Source organism: Macrobrachium nipponense, chromosome 17 (genome assembly GCF_015104395.2).
Source record: "Macrobrachium nipponense isolate FS-2020 chromosome 17, ASM1510439v2, whole genome shotgun sequence".
NCBI classification, from domain to species: domain Eukaryota; kingdom Metazoa; phylum Arthropoda; class Malacostraca; order Decapoda; family Palaemonidae; genus Macrobrachium; species Macrobrachium nipponense.
The window spans coordinates 51,983,313-52,006,656 of NC_087210.1; the positions used below are offsets into that span (position 1 = coordinate 51,983,313).

Below are 23,344 nucleotides of genomic sequence, written 5' to 3' on the forward strand. Positions count from 1 at the left end.
GGATCCTCCTCGGAGGAAGGAAGACTCTTATCTCTCATACTGTTAGATATCCTATCGTCTACTGGATGTAGCTGACTACAATCACCTCCCCTTGCCGGAGAGGCCAAAGCTCAAAGTGGAAGAATTTCTTCCACCCTTCTCCAGTCTCCTGATTAACTATTGTGGATGTTCAGGACTTTCAGACAATGTAGCACCAACCAGGCGCCATATGCCAAAACAGGCGTAAAAAACGCCAGAGGCAGACAGCCCCAAGAACACTGTCATTGTCTGATGAGGAGAAAGAGCGGACCTACAACCTGGCACAGATGCGCTAGAGGCGAACAAATCGGACAGATAAGAGTGTCTGATGTGGACATTGCCAGACATCCTCGAGACTCTACCAAGCTCGAAGGTCCGGCAAGTGGGGAGGAGCCAGCCAGGCGCAGCGCAGGCAGGCCGCGAGGTGCCAGCCAGGCGCGATGGTGCCAGCCAGGCGCGAGGGTGCCAAGCAGGCGCCGACGGTGCCAGCCAGGCGCGAGGCTCCAGGCAGGCACAAGGTGCCAGCCAGGCGCGAGGCGCCAGGCAGTCACAAGGCGCCAACCTGGCGCGAGGCGCCAGCCAGGCTCTAGGCTTCATCCAGAAGAGATCCTTTTCAAATAAAGCCCTGGTCTTCTTCTTTGAAACAAATGTGATCGCTAAGCACTTCTTGAGTAACTTGATGATTCCTTCAAACAGCTGAGAATTAAAAGCGCTTGAAGTGCGAGCTTTTATGAATTCTTGTTCTTTCCAGAACAATATGTCGTGAAGGACATATTAGCTGTAACTTACGGAAGATGCAACTTGGGAGTTGACTTCCCTTTGCACAAAGGAGGTCAAGTTGACCTACGAGAGATCCTTCTCTCTTGGTTATACGTGTCTACGGATACGTTGCTGGGATAGGGAGCCGACACTGATCCTTAACTAAGTGAGTTAATTTTTATTTTAACATAGTGTTTTGTTCTTTGGGTTGTTTGAAAGGAGTTTGGGGATAACTCTTTTCCAATTAAGCACAAACCCTCGTGTTAGGATCAGGTGATCGGGATCGGTGTTGTGCTCCTTAATTATGCCACTAGGCATAGGTGTATTGTCATGTAAGTGGATAAGACCCCATTGACAAATGACCTTTAGATTCTGTCGAGTAAGTGGATAAGACCCCATTGACAGATCTACAAGAACTCTTAGCCATAGGTCACATCCTCGCTGAGGTTCTTGAGATGAAGCAGACTCCTAGCAATAGCTAGGAAGTCAACCCTTCGTCTAAACACATAGGAACCAAGGTTTTATTTATTTATTACCTACAACGTATGTTGTTTACCTGTCTAATCAGTGAATAGCTGTCTCTTACCCTCCACCAAAGGGTGCCAATCAGCTAAGTATATATCTGTCAGGGAAGTTGAATGTATGAAAATGATATTGTTATGATACAATAAAGTTTCATACATACTTACCTGGCAGATATATACGATAAATGGCCCACCCAGCCTCCCCGCAGGAGACAGGTGGAAGAGAAAAATCTGGTTCTAGAAGGTAATGGTTCCTATTCCTGCCACCCAGCGGCAGGAGGGTAGATCACCTGACCTACCTACCTGTAGCGTGTGCCGCGAAATTCGAATTTCTGTTGGGGACGACGGAGTCTTAGCTAAGTATATATCTGCCAGGTAAGTATGTATGAAACTATTGTATCATAACAATATCTTTTCTGTATCATTATCTTCATTATCAATTCTAGGGGTAAATTCTCTCAAATCTTTCTGCTAATATGTTGCCTATTTGCTTTTTTTCATTCATTATAGGCCTGTGAGTCTAACATCACATATTATGAAAGTGTATGAAAGGTAATGAAGAAAAATATAATGAAACATTTAATGAAAAATAATTTGTTTGATATAAGACAACATGGTTTTATAATTGGAAAAACTACACAAACCCATCTGTTAGTCCACCGTGAGAACATATATAAAAATATAAATGAAAAAGATACGGATGTGTTTTACCTAGACTTTGCAAAAGCTTTTGACAATTTGGACCATAATATATTAGCGAAGAAAATTAGAAAACATAATGTAGTGGACAAAGTAGGAAGATGGATAAAAGAATTTTTACAAAACAGAAAACAGATATTGATTGTAAACGATGAGAAATCGGAGGAAGCTAAGGTAATATCCGGTGTGCCACAAGGTACGGTGTTAGCTGCATTGCTGTTTGTTATTATGATTGCAGGCATAGACACTAATGGAGAAACAAATCCACAGTTATGTAAGTGTACATATATTTAAGTTTAAAACAGAAAAGATAGCTTTCGGGAATCTGTACGGTTCCCCTTATCAATCTGACACGTTGATATAACTTTACAGCGAAGTAAACAAAGAAGGAGTCAAAAATTAAGTGACTTGTTATTAAAACAATGGAACCGGTCGTCCAGTATAAATCAGGCAATGCCGTCATTTTCTGATGAAAGCCCCGCCAATCGTCTGGAACGTCAAATTGGTCCTTGCCCAGTGCGGTCGTTCTGATGGTCCTCTTCAACAGCATAGGCGCCGGCAGCATCGGTTACTGGAGGTAGCCGAGTTACCTGAACGGGAGAAAGAGAGGCAACCGCAGCATCAGATGTGGCTAAAGAGACAACACTCTCATAATGTTCTTTATTCTTAAAGCCTCTAATATATTTCTTGGAAATAAGGTTGTTGGTGAATTTATCTTCCTGTGTGAAAGATTTATTGCCTTCACACAGGAAGATAAATTCACCAACAACCTTATTTCCAAGAAATATATTAGAGGCTTTAAGAATAAAGAACATTATGAGAGTGTTGTCTCTTTAGCCACATCTGATGCTGCGGTTGCCTCTCTTTCTCCCGTTCAGGTAACTCGGCTACCTCCAGTAACCGATGCTGCCGGCGCCTATGCTGTTGAAGAGGACCATCAGAACGACCGCACTGGGCAAGGACCAATTCGACGTTCCAGACGATTGGCGGGGCTTTCATCAGAAAACGACGGCATTGCCTGATTTATACTGGACGACCGGTTCCATTGTTTTAATAACAAGTCACTTAATTTTTGACTCCTTCTTTGTTTACTTCGCTGTAAAGTTATATCAACGTGTCAGATTGATAAGGGGAACCGTACAGATTCCCGAAAGCTATCTTTTCTGTTTTAAACTTAAATATATGTACATTTACATAACTGTGGATTTGTTTCTCCATTTGAAGACTCGTGCTACTATGAGGAATTTATAATAATAGACACTAATGTTAAGGACTCTGTAGTGAGTAGTTTTGCCGATGACACAAGAATAAGCAGAGAAATTACTTATGATGAAGATAGGAACTTGCTACATAGAGACCTAAACAAAATATATGATTGGGCAGAGGTAAATAAGATGGTATTTAACTCTCATAAATTTGAATCAATGAATTATAGAGATAAAGAAGGAATACTATATGCATATAGGGGACCTAATAACGAGACAGTCACAAATAAGGAAGCTGTTAAAGACCTTGGTGTGATGTTGAATAGGAACATGTTATGTAGTGATCAAATAGCAATACTATTGGCAAAATGCAAAGCAAAAATGGGAATGTTGTTACGGCACTTCAAAACAAGAAAAGCTGAAAACATGATAATGTTTTATAAAATGTATGTATGTAGTCCACTTGAATATTGCAATATGATGTAGTACCCACACTACCAAAAGGATATTGTACAAATAGAGTGTACAAAGGTTCTTCACAGCTAGAATAGAAGAAGTTAAGGATCTTGACTACTGGGAAAGACTACAATTTTTAAAATTATAGTATAGTCTAGAAAGGAGAAGCGAATGCTACATGATAATACAGGCATAGAAACAGATAGAAGGAATTGCCAAAAACATCATGGAGCTAAAAATATCAGAAAGATCAAGCAGAGGTAGATTAATAATGCCCAAAACTATACCAGGAAAACTAAGGAAAGCACACAGGACATTAATCCACTACGCATCTGCATCGATAATGCAGCATCTATTCAATGCATTGCAGTTCATCTGAGGAACATATCAGGAATGAGTGTAGATGTGTTAAAGAATATGCTCGACAAATACCTGCATCCCAGACCATCCAAGATTGGAAGATGCAAAATATACCGGAAGATGTATTAGCAATTCTCTGGTAGACTTTAGAGGTACCTCACACTGAGGGACCTTGGACAACCCGAACGAGCTGTAAGCCTTTGACTGTGATAACCATAATTCTGCTTTGAGACATCATCAAGATGCCCCAAGTTGTGTCCCTTATTGGAAATATCTTGCAGAGTATAGTATAAAAAATTTGTTAATTGCAGAACAGCAAGTTCAAGATACAAGATAAGGTCTTCTCTCCCTTCCAGGGACAGAGGAACCCTTATTAGGGGCGAGTCCCCCTGCCAGAGACCAGAATTCAGTCTCCATTGCAGAGACCGAAGATGAAGTCGCCTATGAGGGCCCAGCTTCTCCAGAGAAGACAAAATTCCCAGAAGAACCTGCCAATGATGAGCTGATTGATCTGGTTGCGATTTGAAGTCACGCAGCTCTACTCGCAACTTCTCCAACCTCTGATCTGACCGGAAAACTCTTGAGACTGCTGTATCGATGACCTTTCCCAGATAGAGAATCCTTTGACTGGGTATGAGATTTGACTTCTCTTGCTCTACCATGATGCCAAGTTCAAGACAAAACCGAAGCAGACGATCTCTGTCCTGCTGCAGCTTCTCTCTGGAACCTGCTAAGACCAACCAATCGTCAAGGTACCTCGGCAAACAGAACCCCCATGAGCATGGGCCTAAGTTGAGACAAGAGAGAAGACCCTTGAACACCTCCAAGGGAGAAGTGGAGGAACTTCCTGGATGACAGATGAATAGGGATCAGATGAATAGGGATCTGGAAGTATGTGTCATTTAGATCTGTCGACAGCACTTTATCTCACAGCTGCCAACACTGATCACTGGGTCTCCATCTTGAACTTTGTCTTCCTGATGAAATGATTCAAGGTGGATAAGTCAATCACAGGTCTCCATCCCCCTGACACCTTGGGCACCAAAAAGATGTGACTGTAAAACCCCAGAGACGGACGCACCACTTCCTCTATTGCACCTTTGTCCAGCATCTTCTGCACTTCCTCCCGGAGAGCCAAAAACTTTGGAGAATTTGAGGGATACACTTGTCTGAGCAGAGGTTTGTCCAAGAGCAGGGGAGAGAAATTAAATTTTAGTAGATACCCCACCTGAAGGATATCTACTACCCACTTCTCCACCCCACAACTCTGCCACTTGGCCCACTGGCCTGCCAGGCACCTCAACCCATGGCAAAGGAGAGGTAGAGGGGCCCAACCTATCGACGTCTCCGAGAACGAGACTCTGACTTTGACATAGCCTGGTGCACTAACCTATCCTTCGTGTCAGCCCAGCGTCGGCCTATCGCGTCCCCCAGCTCAGACAGGGAACAGGAACTGAGATTCTAAAAGATCCCCATTCCTTAGTGCCAGCAAGGACTCGGGATCAACCGATCTTGCTATTCTGGACAAAGTTGCATCTCTTCTGATCAGAAGAAGATTAGCCCACAAATTGACGCTGAGGTGTGCGAGATACGAGAACGCCTTGCCCCCAGACTGCAACGAACTGGCCAGAGAAGAAGCACTCACCAATCCTTCCGGGGACCTGTCAGACGCAATCTTGGCAATGACCGTGGCCAGAAGTCCAACCAAGAAACTGTCTGTAACATGGAGGCTGCTGTAGACTCCAAAGCTGAGACATCCTGCGGAGACAAGGACGGCACCACCAACCACACCTGCTCTAAAGTCAACCCTGGCTTCAGACGTATGACGTCCAGGTTAAGATGACAAGGCAACAAGTGGGCAGAGTTCATACCATAATACTTCCTATGCCTCGTGAGTGGAGAGGGAAGCAACTTGGAAGAACCCCTTGACCGAAGAGACCCGTCCCGATCTGACAGAAGCGTTCACCTCATGCAAGACCAACTAGACATGCCCTGATAAGTGAAGCGGAAACATCGACTTAGGATCCTGCATAGCCCCCAGCAAGGCTTCCAAGCAAGAAGGAGTGAAAGATGACTGAGCATGAGTCCTACTTTCCAAATTGTTGAACCCACGAATGAGATTGACAACTTTGGTAAGGGGAGACAAAAAGTCTTGCATGTCTCCTTCCTCCTGCTCCGGCAATGGAGACTGACGACGAGAAGATGCAGGCTTATTAAACAATGCCTTCCTCGTGCAGGCCAACAGTAGACCCAGCAGCCAAACAACCCGAAGCACCAGCCGACCTGTCTGGACTGGAGCCAAGTGCCAACTCCTGCGACGAACTAACCACAACACAAAGAACATTACTTTGAATACTCGCAATAGATGACTCATTTATGTGGCCATGTACGCGTCTGTGCAGAGCAGACGCTTGTACGTGCGAAGGAGAAGCGTCTCGAACACTTGACACAGAATGAGAATTCCTGGAGTTGAACCCCGTACAGCATCAAGGGGAGGGGGATACGAACACTCTGGCTGCACTACTTCCGCGTTCACAACCTTCGATCTCTTCACAGGCGCCTTGAGATCCTTACGACGACGAATAGGCCCTGGTGCCGAAGAAGCGAAAGAATCAGCCACATGCGCACGAAACGTGAGGTTGCAACATACTCACAACTCGAAGCAGAGGACGATGCAGCCACTGCAGATTGCACAGGGGATGAAACACTAACACACTCAGGAACACGTGCGTGCTGCTCCTCACTCGTTGATGAAGAAAAGGCAAAGTCCTTAACCCTCCAACGCTTGATACGGCTATGCGACAGAGATGGTGGAGAAGCAGAGGATGACAGCACCGATTCCTTACACATCCTCTTGGGAGGAGGAGGGGGTGACGCAACACGCTTGCTCCCAGTCTTCCCAGCAGACATGGCAGCAAACCTATCTTCCAAAACAGAGTCCAATCTTTTAAGAACTGAATGACATAAAGCCTTAGACTGAAGGGAGATAGAGCGTACTGGATGGCAGCGATGACTTCACGGAAGCAAACAAGAGCGAGGCAGCTCAGCAGCCCTAACTGACGATGCCAACATCGCAGGTAGAGACAACACTGAGGGAACTGGGAGAGATGTCGTCAATGGAATTGACGTTAACAGCGGTACTGATGTCACGGCTTTCCCTTGACCTGAGCAAGCGGCAGGATTCACTGGTGGAGTGATTCAAAATGGCTGATCCCGTGACGTCAACAACGGCGCTGACGTCACGGCTTCCCCTCGACCTGAGGAAGCAGCAGGCGTCACTGGCAGAGCAATACAAAATGTCTGACCCCGGCCACCAACGAAGATGAGGCCAGGAGGAGGGTGGAGAGCGTGGGGAGCCTGTGGGGGTGGAGGCAAGCATCCATGAAATGTGTCGGCAAACCCTCCAAGAAGGGGAACCTCGTAGCCCAAGCGATGCCCAGAGCGCCGCCATTTTGGACGCCCCCGAATCTGAAATAAGAGAAACTGATGAAATAGCATCCTTCCCCAGGGGAGCAAATTAACTCCCAAGGAAGAGGGGGCAACATTACACAATAAATCAACCTCAGGACCTCCCAATACTTACAATGACAAATCGAGGAAGAAAAGAAAGGATGCAAAGGCACGACAATATTAGCATCATGGGATATGACTGCGGCAGAAGACAAAGTATCGGGATGAGGAGATGAAAACCCTTTCCACGAATGGTAGAAACTCTACAATGCTCCTCTTACTATTATGAAATAACTTCCACTGCACTCTAGGCCACGCACGACATTCCAGGCAGGGATTCATTATGGTACAAACATTAGTATGACACCTACTGCATGTGGAGTGTGGGTTTGTAGCCGAAGAAGCCAGGAAACGAGAACAAGGGAGCCCTTGAGTTCCTAGGAACATACGCTGGCAAGGCTGAGAAGGAGCAGAAGAAGCTATAATATACACACACACACACACGTGAAAACAGGCAATGAACCGGGTAAAAGGCCGAGAGAGGGCAACTACGACTCACCCAGGTGGTTAAGAAAAAATGACTGAACACAGTGGCGTGGGTGTGTGGTCTTTGACCAGTTTTCACCCGATATACGCACACATTGCCAGATCTCACAAGATTCTTTGCCTTTCTTCTGCAATTTAACAGGATCTAGCTAGGCAGTAGAAAATTATCTTATTGTTAAGACCGAAGGTTTGTAGCTATGAAAAATACAAATTGTCTTAGAAAATTTGTAATATTGGAGCCCTCCCTCCTCCCTTCTGATGGAAATAAGCATAAATGGAATGAGTATTGTCTGTTGAGTTCTTCCTAACCCTCTTGCTAGGGGGTGGGCCAAGAATGGTCACAGACACACAATATCGGTGCTGTGAATAAATGAAACTAATAGTTATGTAATAATTCTTGGTAAGTACTATATGCAGTATATTAAACTTTATCATAAGAATATGTATGATTTTTGTGATATACTTTAAATTACTTGGGTATAACCATTTTTAGAGGGCTTTTTATTGTCTGAACTATCAAAATATTCAGTTATAAGCATTTTTAGAGGGATTTTAAGTATTCATGGATTTTAGCTGTTTTGGAGGTTTGTATTACGTATACATCTGCAAATACGGGGGGTCAACTGTATGTTATAAACAAGTTATTGTAAGGATTAGCAGGAAAGAATATGTTGCATGGTTCTGACTATTCAGAACTTGTTTTTGGTGCAAATTTACTTAAAAATTCTTTTAAAGGAAAAATTTTAGTGTCATATATTGACTAATGAGTTGGAGGTTAAGTTGGAGTTTAACTTGGAGAACATCATTGTCCAGATAAGATAGCACTGTACAATAATGAACACAGAAAAACAATCAAAGAATTTTATTAAAATGTATCACACAATCTTGGTGTTTTATTCATTTGAATTTTGGGAGATTAAAATCAAGATTTTGTATTATTGTTTTGGTTTCAGTGCATGAAAGTTTTCCAACTGTTAATGGAAATAGATTTTTAACTACTATTTTAAGACTTACTTATTTTTATTCTACAGGTTTGTGTTACTTACAATGGTCATAAAGACTGTGTGAGAGACATAGCTGTATTGAATGCTGATCAATTTTTGTCTTGCTCAAATGATGCTAGTGTCATACTGTGGGCCATATCTGGGGAGTGCCTATCCACTTTCTATGGACATACAAATTTCATATATTCGTAAGTATATTGAACAACAAAAATCTTGTTTTGTAAAAACATATTTTGCACTGAATCTATATTGAGATTGTACATTCTTCAATGTTCTTTCATAGCTTTTAATAAAGCATCATTTTGTCTTTGAAACTTACCCAGTAAATATATAGCTAAGAGCTTTCTATCTACAACAGCCTAACAATTGAAAATTTATGCAAGCACTAGTTCTGGTTACAGTGTGGTTAGAAGGCCTGGCAGAGAGCTTCAATTCGTTTTCTGCCGGCTCCCAGTGAACATCAGTGGTTTTTAGGTAGCCTTTGTGTTGATGAATTTGGAGTTCTCAGTGAATACTCTGGGTTGTTTTGCGTTAGCGCATTTTCATTACGTCAGATTCTAGCACAACTAGTGTTTGGTTTTGTATAGATGGTTGTAAGACCAGGTTAGCAAAATCTTGCAATGATTCACCTACCAAGTGTAGTAATTGTGGAGTTCATGAGTGCAAGAAAGAGATTACTTGTGCTGAATGTCGTGATTGGGATGACAAGAAATGGAAAACCTTTAGTTCCCATCAGGACAAAATGGATAAATATAGAGAGAGGAAGAGGAAAGCAGTTGTTAGGGTAGAAAATAGATATACAGTAGGGCCTCAATAATCGCGGGGGATAGGGCCCAGAACCCCCCATGATAAGTAAATACCCGTGTTTTCCTGGTACTCCCCCTCAAAAATTGCTTAAAACTGCCTACTTTAATAATTAAACCACCCAAGACCATTATTCCAATGTTTATAACTGCCTACTTTAGTTCAAACACCAAATATGTCTTCAACTATCACCTTAAACTAAATTCAAGACAGTTTCAAAGTTATTGTACAACATTAGCCTTAAAAATATATGAAGTATACATACTACTGTACATATGTAGTCTACTAGCCTATGGATTACAGCTAGAAGCCTACATACGCATGTGCTATTACGTACTCACGTGGGCCGCTTTCCTCTTACAAGGAAAGAGAGGGAGAGAGGTAGAGAAATATCAAAATTATGTAAATCATATCGGTAATCATCAACGATCTATGTTGATAAAGATGGCGACGATTTTAAGTGCAATCGGACGATTAATAAAGATAATGTTACCAGCAGCATGCACCGAAACATCTCTTCCCTTCTTCACAACACATGTTAATGTATTACACAGTAACCTTCATTTTTTAGACATCTTTCTCATAAGAGTACAAGAATCAGGGCTTTTGGATGCCACATAATTAACTCATTTATATGGGTACAATTTAAAGAATGCGGTGAACACCCCTTCAGTAACATAAACAAAATGTGGGTAGGCCATTGTTGCCAAATGGGAATAGCAATTTCTTGCTAGATTTTGCTCTATAAGTGCTAAAAAATTCACATCTTACACAACAATGCCACCCAGCCAATTTTAACCGATTGCTCTCTTTTTCGATTCACACGTTTCTAACATACACAGTGTACTTGTACATTATGTTACATAATTCCTAATAATTTCGAAACCTATTCTGGTCAATTCCTGAAAATGGTTTTGCAAGATTTTGTTCTTTTTTCTTACATGATATGTCAAACATGGTAGAATAAAAGAAATATTCAACTTAACATTACAAAGATTTAATGTCAAAATACTTATGCTAGATGTATTTGAAAACAAATGCAAGTTTTCATGCCAGATGCTAGATTGAAAATGTTCTTGCTAATTACCTCAAGAAAATGAAAGCTAGCATTAAAAATGCAAAATTGGTAACACTGGACTCAACAGATCCACGCATTGTACTACTACGCAATTGTACTACTACCCAACTGTACATTAGTTATGTGAAGATGGTGTTAGTAGTACAAATGATAGTTATTGTATCATTTGTTAGTAGTACAAATGATAGTTATTGTATCATTAAAAAAGGGATTTTGACGTAGGAAAAATCTATTTCTGGGTGATTGGCTCGTGTCGGCCTATGAAACCCACCCCTTTTTCTTTTTACCCACCCTACAGGACAAGATGTTCATAGATTAAGGATGACCGATAGGGGCGCTGCTGTCCGCGTGGCGTCGGTAGTAGTAGTAGTTGCGGTCGCATCACCCTTTAGTATCAGCTCTCTCAGGTGGGGGTTTTATGTTGGAAGGTCTAAATGGTAAATGACTCGTGGTAGTGATCCCACTCGCCCCTATTTCCATACCGACACTTCTTTTATAGAGTGAGCGAGTCAGTTTTACTGACATTTTCTTGATTTTATTTTTTCTCTGGTAATTTTAGGTTAATTTTACCTAGAAATAATGAACTTAAGGATATTTCATAGGCCGACACGAGCCAATCACCCAGAAATAGATTTTTCCTACGTCAAAATCCCTTTTCTGGGCTCAGCTCGTGTCGGCCTATGAAATAGTACCAGAGAAACAGACAAGATGGAATAAAGGACAAATGAAACCCAATAGTAAAAAAGTAATATAATATAAGTGAATCAAGACACATTACAGTACACTAACAAAAGTACTTAAAGCTAGCTTATACTAAACAATGGCTAGGTAAACATAGCAAATTAATATAAAGTACTTAAAATTAGCTTATACTAGGCATGGTGATACATAATAGTGTAATGGCAAATAGAACAATATAGAATGATTCACTTAATTTAAATATTTACAAAATATACAAACTCATTGTGTTCTACCCTAGCATAAAAATAAGGGTAGAAACACTGAAGTACATTATATGTACACAATGTGGATGTCCCTAGCAAAAAAATAAGGGGCATTCCACCAATACGATTCTAGCGGCTAAGGCTAGAGTATCCCGAGAAGCATGGCAATAGGGTGAGGCATGTTGGAGGAGGTAGGTAGAAAGGAGACCTGGATCTATACTACAACTACTGTGCAGTATCAGGAGAAACAATGTTTCCCGCTGCTACTGCTGAAAATTTTAAAGATTCCAAGGACTTCAGGTAATGACGTTTAAAGACTGTCGGTGATTTCCATCCAGTATACTTTTTAAGATCCTCAAAATTCATATGTTGGAAATAATTAATTGAGGTGGCTACTCCCCTGATATCATGTGCTTTTGGAAATGATTCAGGGTTGGCTTGTTTAATGAAGTAAAGGATCTGTTGTCTGATTCCTTTCACTGATAAAGTGCCACCTTTTTCTCTCATAAAGAGAGGACCTGAGGATCTAGAGGATGTACGAGATAGAAAGGCTCTTAAAGTTGATACTGGGCAAAGAGAAGGATCTTGCGGAAGTGGGATGACTTTCCAAGGGGCCCACCTTGCAAGGGGATCCTCATTTTTAGCTAAAAAGCTGCGATCCGGAGAAAGTAGAACTTCTCCTGAGGGGAGAAATTCTACATGACCCGCATCTCTGGATAGAGCCGACAGTTCTGAAATTCTGGCTCCTGAAGCCAGGCTTAACAAAAATAATGTCTTTCTAAGTAGCATTATGAATGTGCAAGACGAGTTGTCAGTATCTGAGGCTAGTTTGAGGACATCATTTAAGAACCATGAAACTGAAGTAGGCCTTTGAGAAGGTCTAAGTCTAGCACAGGCTTTGGGAATAGACGTAAAGTAAGATTCTGTTAAGTCTATTTGGAAACCCAACTGAAAGATTTTCTTCAAAGCCAATTTATTAGTAGTAATGGTGCTAGCTGCTAAGCCTTTTTCAAACAAGGATCTGAAAAAGGATATAGCTAAGTTAACTGTCATGGTTGTAGTGTTTGATTCTTTCAGGAAGGATGCTAATTTTTTAACAGCTGAGTCATATTGTCTAATAGTTGACTCTCTTTTATCTGATTCTAGAAAGAGGATGTTTTGTGGATCAATGTTAGCATCTTTTTTAGCCGCAAACTTCATGAAGTCCATAAAGTTAGGGTCTGAAGAATTCCTGAGGAAGCGAACACAGTCCTCATTTGTACTGATTGCGACAGCTTGGGGTTGGGAATCCGTTGAGGTCAGAGACCCAATTCCAGAAGCAGAGGATACCAGTTGCTTTTTGGCCAATCTGGAGCAATCAGAGCTACTAGTCCCTTGAAAGTCCTCAGCTTGCTCAAAACTTTCAAAAGAAGATTCACTGGAGGAAATACGTAGTTTTATTGTAGTGTCTTACCGAACAATTATAGAGCCGTGATTTCCACGAGCGGCAGGATACTAAATTCAAATTTAGCGCGTCGGCGTCGCCAACACTGGTGGTGATGACGTCATCTCCCTCCACTCGCGGGAGAACCAGGTACAACTGCCCAGGTGAATCCAATTCTTTTCCTGCCGGCGTCCGGTGAACATCGGTGGTCGGTGCGGTTGGATGACTTTGCTTCGCTTTTTTCTTGTGGATTTGATCTTCGGAATTGGTGAAGTACTCTTTTTTGGCGTTGTTGTTATTTTGCTTTTTATTTAGGCGTTGCCATGTCGGATTCTAGTCCGTCGGGAGTTAGGTTTTGCATCTCAGGATGTAAAACTAGATTATCCAAATTAGAGTATGATTCTCACACTAAATGTGTTAAGTGTAGGGGACAGGTTTGTTCAGCAGATCGAACATGTAACGAGTGTAGTGATTGGACTGATTCTCAATGGAAGTTTTTTAGTTCATACTCGGAGAAATTAGCTAAAGACAGAATTAGAAAAGCAGCGCTTAGGGAAAGTAGACTTAGCTCTGCTTCGTCTTGCGATGCATCTGTTCCTTCTGTTTCTCCTCAAATTGTTATGTCTCCTTTAACTACACCTCCTATTCCTCCTACTAATCCCACTTCTCCAGCTTCCCGTGTAGTTTCTTCCGACACCATTGCCAGTCTGGAATCGAGGTTAGATCAGAAATTTTCGGTACTAGCGAATACGGTTTTGCAACTTGGTAATTCAGTTAAGACGTTTTTGGAGAAAGCGGCTTCAGGTAAGAGTGTAGTTGAGGGTGCGTCTGTCTGTCCTGACACGTCTCCTAGACAAAGGTCACTGTCCAGCTCCCCCGCACCGGGGAGAAGACATACCGGAAGTCCAAGGGAGTCGATCGGGATTTGCCCACAGACAGGCGCCTCTCTTGTTGAGCCTGTTGCGCCTCAACAGGGCTCGGTTAAGCGTTGGAAAGGTGTTGCGGTCAGACGCCTTTCAAATGATTCAAGCGATTCGTCTCCGGTCGCACGGCGCTCTTGGCGAGATTCGCCCGTTTCGCGTCTCTTAAAGAGGCGTTCAGGCGCCGATTCTTCGCCTCCTCCAGTCAAGCGGTATAAGGAGCCTGAGAGTAGGGTTGCGCCTCGGCCGTTAGTGGCTCGTTCGTCGCCTCAATCTGTGCCTTTTTCGGCTCCATTTACTAGTAGAGATTGTGGTTTTAATGCTGTAGCTAGCAGTTCTAAGGGTGTTTCTTTAGGCGCTTTTTCGTCTGTTACGCCTGATGCGCCTGTTTCGCCTCGAATTTCGGCGGCTCCAAGCGAGGCGCAAGTAGTTTTTTCCGCCTCCTGCTGAACATTTAGGCTCTTCCAAGCCTACGTTAACTGTTTTTGATTCGTCTCTGGCGCCTTTGCGCAAGCAGTTAGAGATGTTAACCAACTGGATGAATGAGTCCAAGGGTGGTTCGAAACCTTCAGATCAGGTTGTAGTTCCGTCTACTTCTTCGGCGGTATCGGAGAATGAAGAAGAAGTAGAGGAGGAGGATTCACATCACCTCTCGTGTTATTCACGTCTCCTTAGATTTCTTCTGGTATCTTATCCAGATTATTTTGAGAAAGCGGCTCCGCGCTCCCCAACTTCGACTTTTTTGATGAGGAGGAAAACTTCAGACCCTCTCCTCCCAAAACTTGTTCTATCTAAAGCGGTTAGACATTCGTTGAAAGAGACAGAGAAATGGATGTCTATGAAAAGAGACTTAGGGAAGGCTCTTTTTGCTTACCCTCCCTCTAAGTTGCTTCGTAAGAGGTATAGGTTTTATGTAACTGGGGAAGCTCCTTCTCTGGGAGTTTCTGCCTCCTCCCAGGGAGACTTCTCCAGTTTAATCGACTCCTCTAGAAGATCTGCTTTCGCCGCAGCGAAAAGTTTTCTTTACAGCGCCTGAGTTGGACCACGTTGTAAAGAATCAATTTAAACTTTTGGAAGTCTTTAGCTTCCTTGATTGGACTATTGGCGCTTTAGCGGCCAAGATCGAAGACTGTCCTTCTCTTTCTCAGGAGTTAGCGGAGGATTGGATTGGTGTTCTGTCCTGTGCGGACAAATCCATTAGGGATGGATGTGATGAGTTAGCTTCGCTCATCGCCTTTGGTACCCTTAAGAAAAGGCAACTTTGGTGCTCCTTTGCTTCTAAAAGGGTTACGTCCCAACAGAAGTCTGCTCTCTTGTTTGCTCCTTTTGTGAAAGATAACCTCTTTCCAGACGATGTAGTGTTGTCAATTTCGTCTGCGCTAGATAAGAAATCTACTTCGGATTTACTGGCACAGTCTACTAAGAGACCTAAAGCTCCTGTGGAGACTGTTCCTTCGGTTTCTCCTCTGGCCCAAGCGCCTTTTCGAGGGAGAAAACCCAAGCGCTTCTTTCGGCCGAAGTCGAATTTGCGACCTCAGTCTAAGGCCTCGGCCAAGGTTAACAAACCTTCCAAATGAAAGCTCGGTTCTTCATGCACCAGTGGGAGCCAGGCTGGCTCTGTTTTGGGAGGAATGGGAAAACAGAGGAGCAGAAGCCTGGGTAGTGCAAGTACTCAAGTTCGGCTATCGTATTCCTCTCGTTTCACCTCCCTCGCTCTCACCTGTGCCAATTCCATTCCAGGCATACTCTCCGGGCTCAGACAAATTTCTGGCGCTAGCCGCAGAAGTGGAAGCACTTGTTCTCAAAGAAGCGATAGAACAGATAGAAGGGGATTTTCCTCCAGGCTTTTACAATCGCCTTTTTGTAGTTCCCAAGTCATCAGGGGCTGGAGGCCGGTTTTGGATGTGAGCGCCCTGAACTTGGCATGTCCAGAAAACAAAATTTCATATGGAGACCACTCGGTCGGTTCTGGAGTCCATCAGACAGGGGGATTGGATGGTCTCTCTGGACATGCAAGACGCTTATTTTCACATTCCGATACATCGCGAATCTCGGAAGTACCTGAGGTTCATGTTCGAAGGCAAGGTGTTTCAGTTTCGGGCGCTTTGCTTCGGACTAGCGACCGCTCCTCAAGTTTTCACCAGGGTTCTATCCCGATAGGAAGCTGGCTGCACATATTAGGAGTAAGAATCTCCCTCTATCTGGACGATTGGCTTCTCCGGTCGGAATCAGAGAGTCGGTGCATGAAGGACCTTGGAACAACTCTGGATCTTGCCAGAAAGTTAGGAATTCTGGTCAAACAAACAGAAGTCCCAGTTGGTTCCATCTCAGAGCATCCTTTATTTGGGGATGATTCTGAATGCTCAAGTTTTTCGGGCTTTTCTGTCCCCGAAGAGGGTCCAAGGCTGTCTGGAGACAGTTCAGGAGTTCTTGGACAAAAAGGTAAGTTCTGCCAATCAGTGGATGAGGCTCCTGGGCAAATTGACGTCAGTGGAGAAATTTGTGACGTTGGGAAGACTGCACATGAGACCTCTGCAGTTTTTCCTGAGAGCCTCTTGGTGCAGGAAGACACAACCAGACTCGATTACCTTTCCTGTCACAGATCAAATAAAAGAGGACCTAAGGTGGTGGCTCTCTCGAGCAAGGTTGGAAGAAGGGTTAGATTTACGACCCATCCTCCCGAACCTACAGTTCTTTTCCGACGCATCGGACACAGGTTGGGGAGCCCTACTGGGAAATCAACGGACTTCAGGAGCTTGGTCGGAGAAGGAGAAGAAGTTCCACATAAATGTAAAGGAACTGTTAGCAATTTTCTTGGGGCTCAGACAGTTTCGGAGCTTAGTAGAAGGTCGAGTAGTGGCAGTGCATTCCGACAACTCCACGGCTCTCTCGTACGTGCGGAAACAGGGGGGGACTCAGTCTTTCTCTCTGTACGAAGTAGCCAAGGATCTCCTCCTGTGGTCAACGAAGCGAAGGTTCAGCTAGTCCCGAGATTTGTTCCGGGAAAGATGAACGTCCTGGCGGACGAGTTAAGTCGTCAACAGCAAGTGTTACCTCTGGAGTGGACTTTGGACAACAAGATTTGTCAGAAACTTTGGCGCCTTTGGGGACGACCGTCAATAGACCTGTTCGCGACATCAAGGAACAACCGTCTTCCTCTCTTTTGTTCTCCAGTCCCAGATCCTCTAGCTTGGTCGGTGGACGCAATGCTGTTGGATTGGTCGGGTCTGGAAGCTTATGCATTCCCTCCGTTCGGTCTAATAAGAGAGGTGCTGAACAAGTTCATGTCGCACAGCAATGTAACGCTAACGTTAATCGCTCCCTTTGGCCCATGGAAAGGTGTGGTTCCCGGACCTTCTCCAGTTGTTAGTAGACTTCCCCAGACTTCTTCCTCCAGAGAAGTGGCTTCTCAAACAACCTCACTTCAAGAGGTTCCACCAAAACTTGTCCGCTCTAGCTCTGACAGGGTTCAGACTGTCCGGAATCTTGTCAGAGCGAAAGGATTTTCAAGAAGAGCTGCAGAAGCTATCGCTCGTTGTAGGAGAGAGTCTTCTAACAAACTCTATCAAGGGAAGTGGAGAATCTTCAGAGAGTGGTGTAGAAGTGCTAAAGTCTCTACTTCTGCGACCTCTTTAACAGAAATAGCAGATTTTCTTCTATTTCTTAGGAACTCTAAGAAACTGGCTCCTTCGACGATCAGAGGATATAGAGCCATGCTCTCTTCGGTTTTTCGACATCGAGGTTTGGATATTTCCTCCAATTCAGATCTGTCGGACCTCATTAGGTCTTTCGAAACCACTAAGCTCCCGCAAGATACAGTGGCTTGGAACTTAGATGTGGTGCTTAAGTTCCTCATGGGGCCACCGTTTGAGCCTTTGAAGTCGGCTTCACTCAGGAACTTGACTAAGAAGGCACTCTTTCTTATTGCACTAGCTTCTGCTAAGCGTGTCAGCGAATTGCACGCTATAGACAAAAGAGTCGGTTTCTCTCAAGGCAATGCTGTATTTTCGGTATCTTTGACCTTTCTAGCCAAAAATGAGAATCCTTCTAATCCTTGGCCGAGGAGTTTTGTGGTAAGGAACTTATCTGATTTGGTTGGACATGAGGAGGAAGAAAGGCTCTTATGTCCAGTCAGGGCTATTAAGCAGTATCTGTTTGCCACTAAGGGTATTAGAGGACAATCTTCTAAGCTCTGGACCTCGGTTCAAAATCCCTCTCGTCCTCTTTCTAAGAATGCTATATCGTTCTTTAATTAGAGAGCTTATCAGGGAAGCTCACTCGCAGTCCGAGAACGACAATCTTTCCGTTCTGAGAGTTAAAGTTTCACGAGGTTAGAGCAGTGGCAACTTCTTTAGCATTCAGAAAGAATTTATCTTTAGCTTCGATTCTTCAGAGCACGTTCTGGAGATCGAATTCGGTTTTTGCGAGTCATTATCTCAAAGAGATAGAAACGGTTTTCGAGAATTGTAAAACGTTTGGTCCGGTGGCGGTTTCTGGCATGGTGTTGGGAGAAACGGCACAGGGGTCGTCACCTCTATGCTAACTTTTCACCTTGAATAGGTTGTCGAGTTCAAGGGAAGCTGGGGTACTGAGTACCTGGGATACTCACCAGTCTGTTAGGTCAGATTTTACAATGGTTGGGTTATATATGTTTTTAAATCTGGTGTTGGTGACAAATGTTTTGTATGATTGAATTTCTGGTCTTAGCCCAGGGCAAGGGCAATCTTTGTTGTTACTATCCTCCGTCAGTCAGCCTTGACTCGCTTGAACTACGGAAGGATTCCACTCCTGTAGAGGCTAACTTTGGTCAAATTCCAATTCCTCTACAATAGTAAGAAGAGTACCGACCAGAGGCAGTAACAGTCTACTGTAGCTCTCTTACAAGGTAAGGTACAACAGACACCTTGAGTGTTTACTGGTATTGCAATAAATGTAACCATTTAAAAATACTAGTGGTCCACTGAATCCCACCTTCCCATAAATGTGTAATCAGCTCTATAATTGTTCGGTAAGACACTACAATAAAAATGAAATTTTCATTATTAAAATGAAGTTTTATTGTATACTTACCGAACAATTATGATTATACCCACCCTCCTCCCCTTAGGTGGACGGACGGGCAGAAAGAATTGGATTCACCTGGGCAGTTGTACCTGGTTCTCCCGCGAGTGGAGGGAGATGACGTCATCACCACCAGTGTTGGCGACGCCGACGCGCTAAATTTGAATTTAGTATCCTGCCGCTCGTGGAAATCACGGCTCTATAATTGTTCGGTAAGTATACAATAAAACTTCATTTTAATAATGAAAATTTCATATTTTCTTCCATTGATTCCAGTCCAACGACAGGGCGTCCGTGGCATAAGCCAGAGGGTCCAGGTTGGGGGCCACATAGCAAGGGAGCTTGTGGTTCGCTTGTGAGGCGAAGAGATCTACGTACAGCTATTTGGAAAAAAGAAAGTGTTTTCAAAATAATTATTGCATTTTTTGTAATTTATTTTGGGTGGATTTTAACAACCAACAACTGATACCTTGTTTATTTTTATTGTTTTCTGCAAGCTGATGTTGATGTTTACTTCTACCTATTGGAAAGTTGCACATTTCTTTCTCATATTTGTTTAGAATTATGTAAATTGTCTAGAAATAAGAAAAATCTCTTAACAGTTATTGCTTTTTTTGTTATTGATATTAGGTGCATTTTAATAACTAACAGTTGAGATAGAGTTTTTTTTCAATTTTCATGGTTTTCCATCAGCTAATCTTGTTGTTTGCAACTATTTTGTTATCTAGAGTATGCACACTTGCCCTCTCTTATTTAAAGATTTTTTGTAAATTGGCTAGAGGTCAGAGAAAAATGCTTAATTGTATTTTTCTTTCATTATTTTGGGTACATTCAACAACCAACAGTTGAGACATGAAGAAAAAATGGTTAATCTTACTTTGAAAAAGTGGAACAGCTTCTGTACATGGACAGTTTACTCAAAGGGATCCTTCATGCTGCCAAGTGGTAGAGACATGAAATTGTAGGATGCACTGCTGACAGATTTGAAATTCTGGCACAGTTTCTAATTTTGTACTTTCTTAATTTAGATTCATGTCTATAAGTTTGAGAGTTAAAAGTTTGTGTGTAGAGGACTACTGTATTAGAGATTATCTTCTTTGTCTGTTATAGCCATTTATTATAACCTGTAGATAAATAAGGACTCTAGAGTTAACATCCACTCAACATAAGTTTATTTAAGTGAATCTGGTATGGATAGTTCTTCAGTTTTCAATTTTTAACTTTAACCATTAGACAAAAGACATCAAGCCTGAGGACATTCAAGATAGTATGAGAGTTGATTAGGACTAGTGAGTTTTGGTAAAAAAAATTATAATGTTATGTTTAAGATAAATTTAGATGTTTAGTTTATTCTATTAGAAATGAGAATATGTTTGTTATTGAATGCCCCATTTATTTTGTTCATCAAATTTTATCTGGAAGTATAGTAAATTATTTTCATGAAATAGTTGAAGTGCAGGAATAACATGAAACTAAATTTAATTTCAGGATTAGCATAATTGGAAATGGTGAAGGATTTGTTACGGGAGGAGAAGACAGGACATTACGTGTATGGCAGGCAGATGGCAACTGTGTTCAAACTATACATGTACCAGCACAATCAGTTTGGGCTGTAAGATCTTTGCCAAATTCAGATATTGTTTGCGGAACAAGGTAAGTGAAGTGACTTATAGGGGTTTGGTGTACAGAGTAATTGAGTGAGGCTTCAAGTATTTTAAGTTGTTAGTTGGTTTTGTATATTGTATATTATGAAGGAATAGATCATTAAAAAATGTAAGAGGTAAAATTATTCAGTTAAATCAAGTATAAATAATGATACAAAACATATAGATCAGTGAAAAAAATTAAAGAGGTAAGGTAAATAATTTCAATAAATTTGACTTAGAACATAGACCATAAAAGCATTGGTCAGTGTGTATGCATTTGTTTCTTTATTCACTGTCCACAAATAAGAAAACCTTCATTGTTTGCAAGTGTTTCATTTGTTCTCAATCTATTGTCTCAATTGTACTTGCCAATATTCATTGAGGACAAGAGATTGCTGCCCTTGGTGAGTATGTAATAAAGCCACTTTTAACGTAAGAAAAACTCATTTGTTCATACACGAAACAAACCTTCGGTCTTAACATTAGGATTTACTAGCGCCAAGCTGGAAACCGGTAGAATTAAAATTACACTTGTGAGATCCAGGGACTAATGGCATCTATACCAGGTCACGGGGCATGTATACCCAGAATGCCCACGGCTACCTGTGACCCATCAGTTATTTTCCTACCGCCTTTAAGATAAGACGTGTTACTGTCTATCTCATTTAAAGCCGGTTTTTCAGTTTGCCCGTTCTTTATCCATTTCATTCCTTTTCTTTCTCCAAGTGTGATCAGTGTGTGGTAAGAGTGTATACGTGGTATGATGGAGAATTTTGCCTCAACATCGGGATCGTCTACCGCTTCGAAGAGGAGACAAAGGAAATGCCCAGGAGTCAGTGGCTTCCCTTGTTCTAGGTTCCTAACTTCGGTGTCGACGGATCCTCATCCAACGTGTAGTAGGTGCAGGGAAAACGTATGTACGGTTACTAATCCGTGTTCTGTTTGTCGCGGTTGGTCGGTGGAACAGTGGAAGAAGTTCTATGGGAAAAGCCAATACAAAAGAAAGGGGGTGACGCCATCTTTGGATGACCAAACCTTACCGGCTTCTTTTGTATCGGTAATAAACCAGGCTGCTCCATATGTTTCTCCACCTGCTTTTGAATTGTCTCATACCCCTTCGGTTTCTCCTAGCGGTTCTGTATCGGAAACGTCAGGAGGGGCCTTGGGTAATTTTATGAATAATTTGCACTCTCCTTTGTTCCCAGCAAGTAGAGGGGGAGATCCGCCATCTTTGTTCCAGGCTCCTGCTACTCAAGCGCATAGGTTAGATGGTACGTGGTCAGCGCTAGGCCTACCAGGCGTACCAACCTTGGATGGTCTGCTTGCGCATTATATGACGTCACGGTTCCAGCAGGGTCCGGCAGCGCTGAATGTTCCTCATCCCCCGGGCTTGCAATTTATGGGAATTAAGGCCGCTGCTTCACCATCCCACTCAGTATTTACAGCGATGCAGAACGTGGGAGGTAGTTTGGCAGCAAACGTGCGGTTGCCAGCAGAAACCTCTCAGTCTCTCCCTACGAGAGGGATGACGTCACAACATACGTCACACTCTGAGATGGCAGGCGTGATGACGTCACAGACCGATTCTCGGCCTTTTTCGCTGCACCCAGACGCTAATACGCCTTCTGACCCGTCAATGCAAACTGTAATGCAGAAATTACAGGATATAGAGGAGAGAATGAATAAGAGAGACAAAAAGGAAAAGTGTGATTCGCCTTCTTCGTCTTCTTCCTCTAGTTCGGCGTCATCGCTAAGTCCGATAACGTCACGGCGAGCGCCAGTCAAGCGTTGGAGGAGGATTCGGGAGTTCCTAGCGGATCCTCGGGCCAAGAGGAGAAGAATCAATTCTTCCTCTTCTTCGGACCAAGACTGTCATTTTCAGTCAGCAAGAAGGTCGGAAAATCAGTGGCTATTAAGCACAAGGTTGGCAGAGGAAGCCGTTCGCAAGAGTCCGAACAAGCGAGAGAGGTGACGGCCGGCGAGCTAGCGGCCGAGGCGGAGTTGCCAGTTCGGATCGCAAAAACTGCGATACCTCTGGTAAAATCGACGTTGGCGGCGAAAGGTGCAGCAGAGGATGGAATGCAGGTCCCAGTTTTGCCCGTAAGGCCGTTCAAAATACTGTACGAAGGACGATAACGCTCCTATTAAAAGTACGAAAAATAGAGAGTTGGCAACCTCGGCGGATACGTTCGTGGAAGGCAGTGTCCGTCTGGATAGAAGGCCGAGGCCGGGCTCACCGACGCTCGAAAACGATGCCAATGCTAATAGAGACGAACTTACCTCTGTCTTAAGGGAGCCTTCATCTTGGAGATCTAGACGAGATTCTCGCTCTAGATCCGTGAGCAGAGAAAGAGTGAGACGTTCTCGTTCCCCTGCTGACTATCTGGGATCGAGCCAACAGCGGCCAGCAAAGATCAAAGAGACCGCGGCCATAGGGGCAGGCGGCC

The 23,344-nt window shown here is 43.1% G+C and overlaps 1 protein-coding gene across 1 annotated transcript in view; it reads left to right on the forward strand.

Annotated features, from left to right (window-relative positions):
• The window catches only part of LOC135196217 (phospholipase A-2-activating protein-like), a 150,428-nt gene that overhangs the window by 109,753 nt on the left and 17,331 nt on the right, over positions 1-23,344 (forward strand). The window contains 2 exon segments of the mRNA XM_064222857.1: positions 9,049-9,209; positions 20,740-20,904. Of these exon segments, the coding sequence (XP_064078927.1) occupies positions 9,049-9,209; positions 20,740-20,904 (326 nt within the window).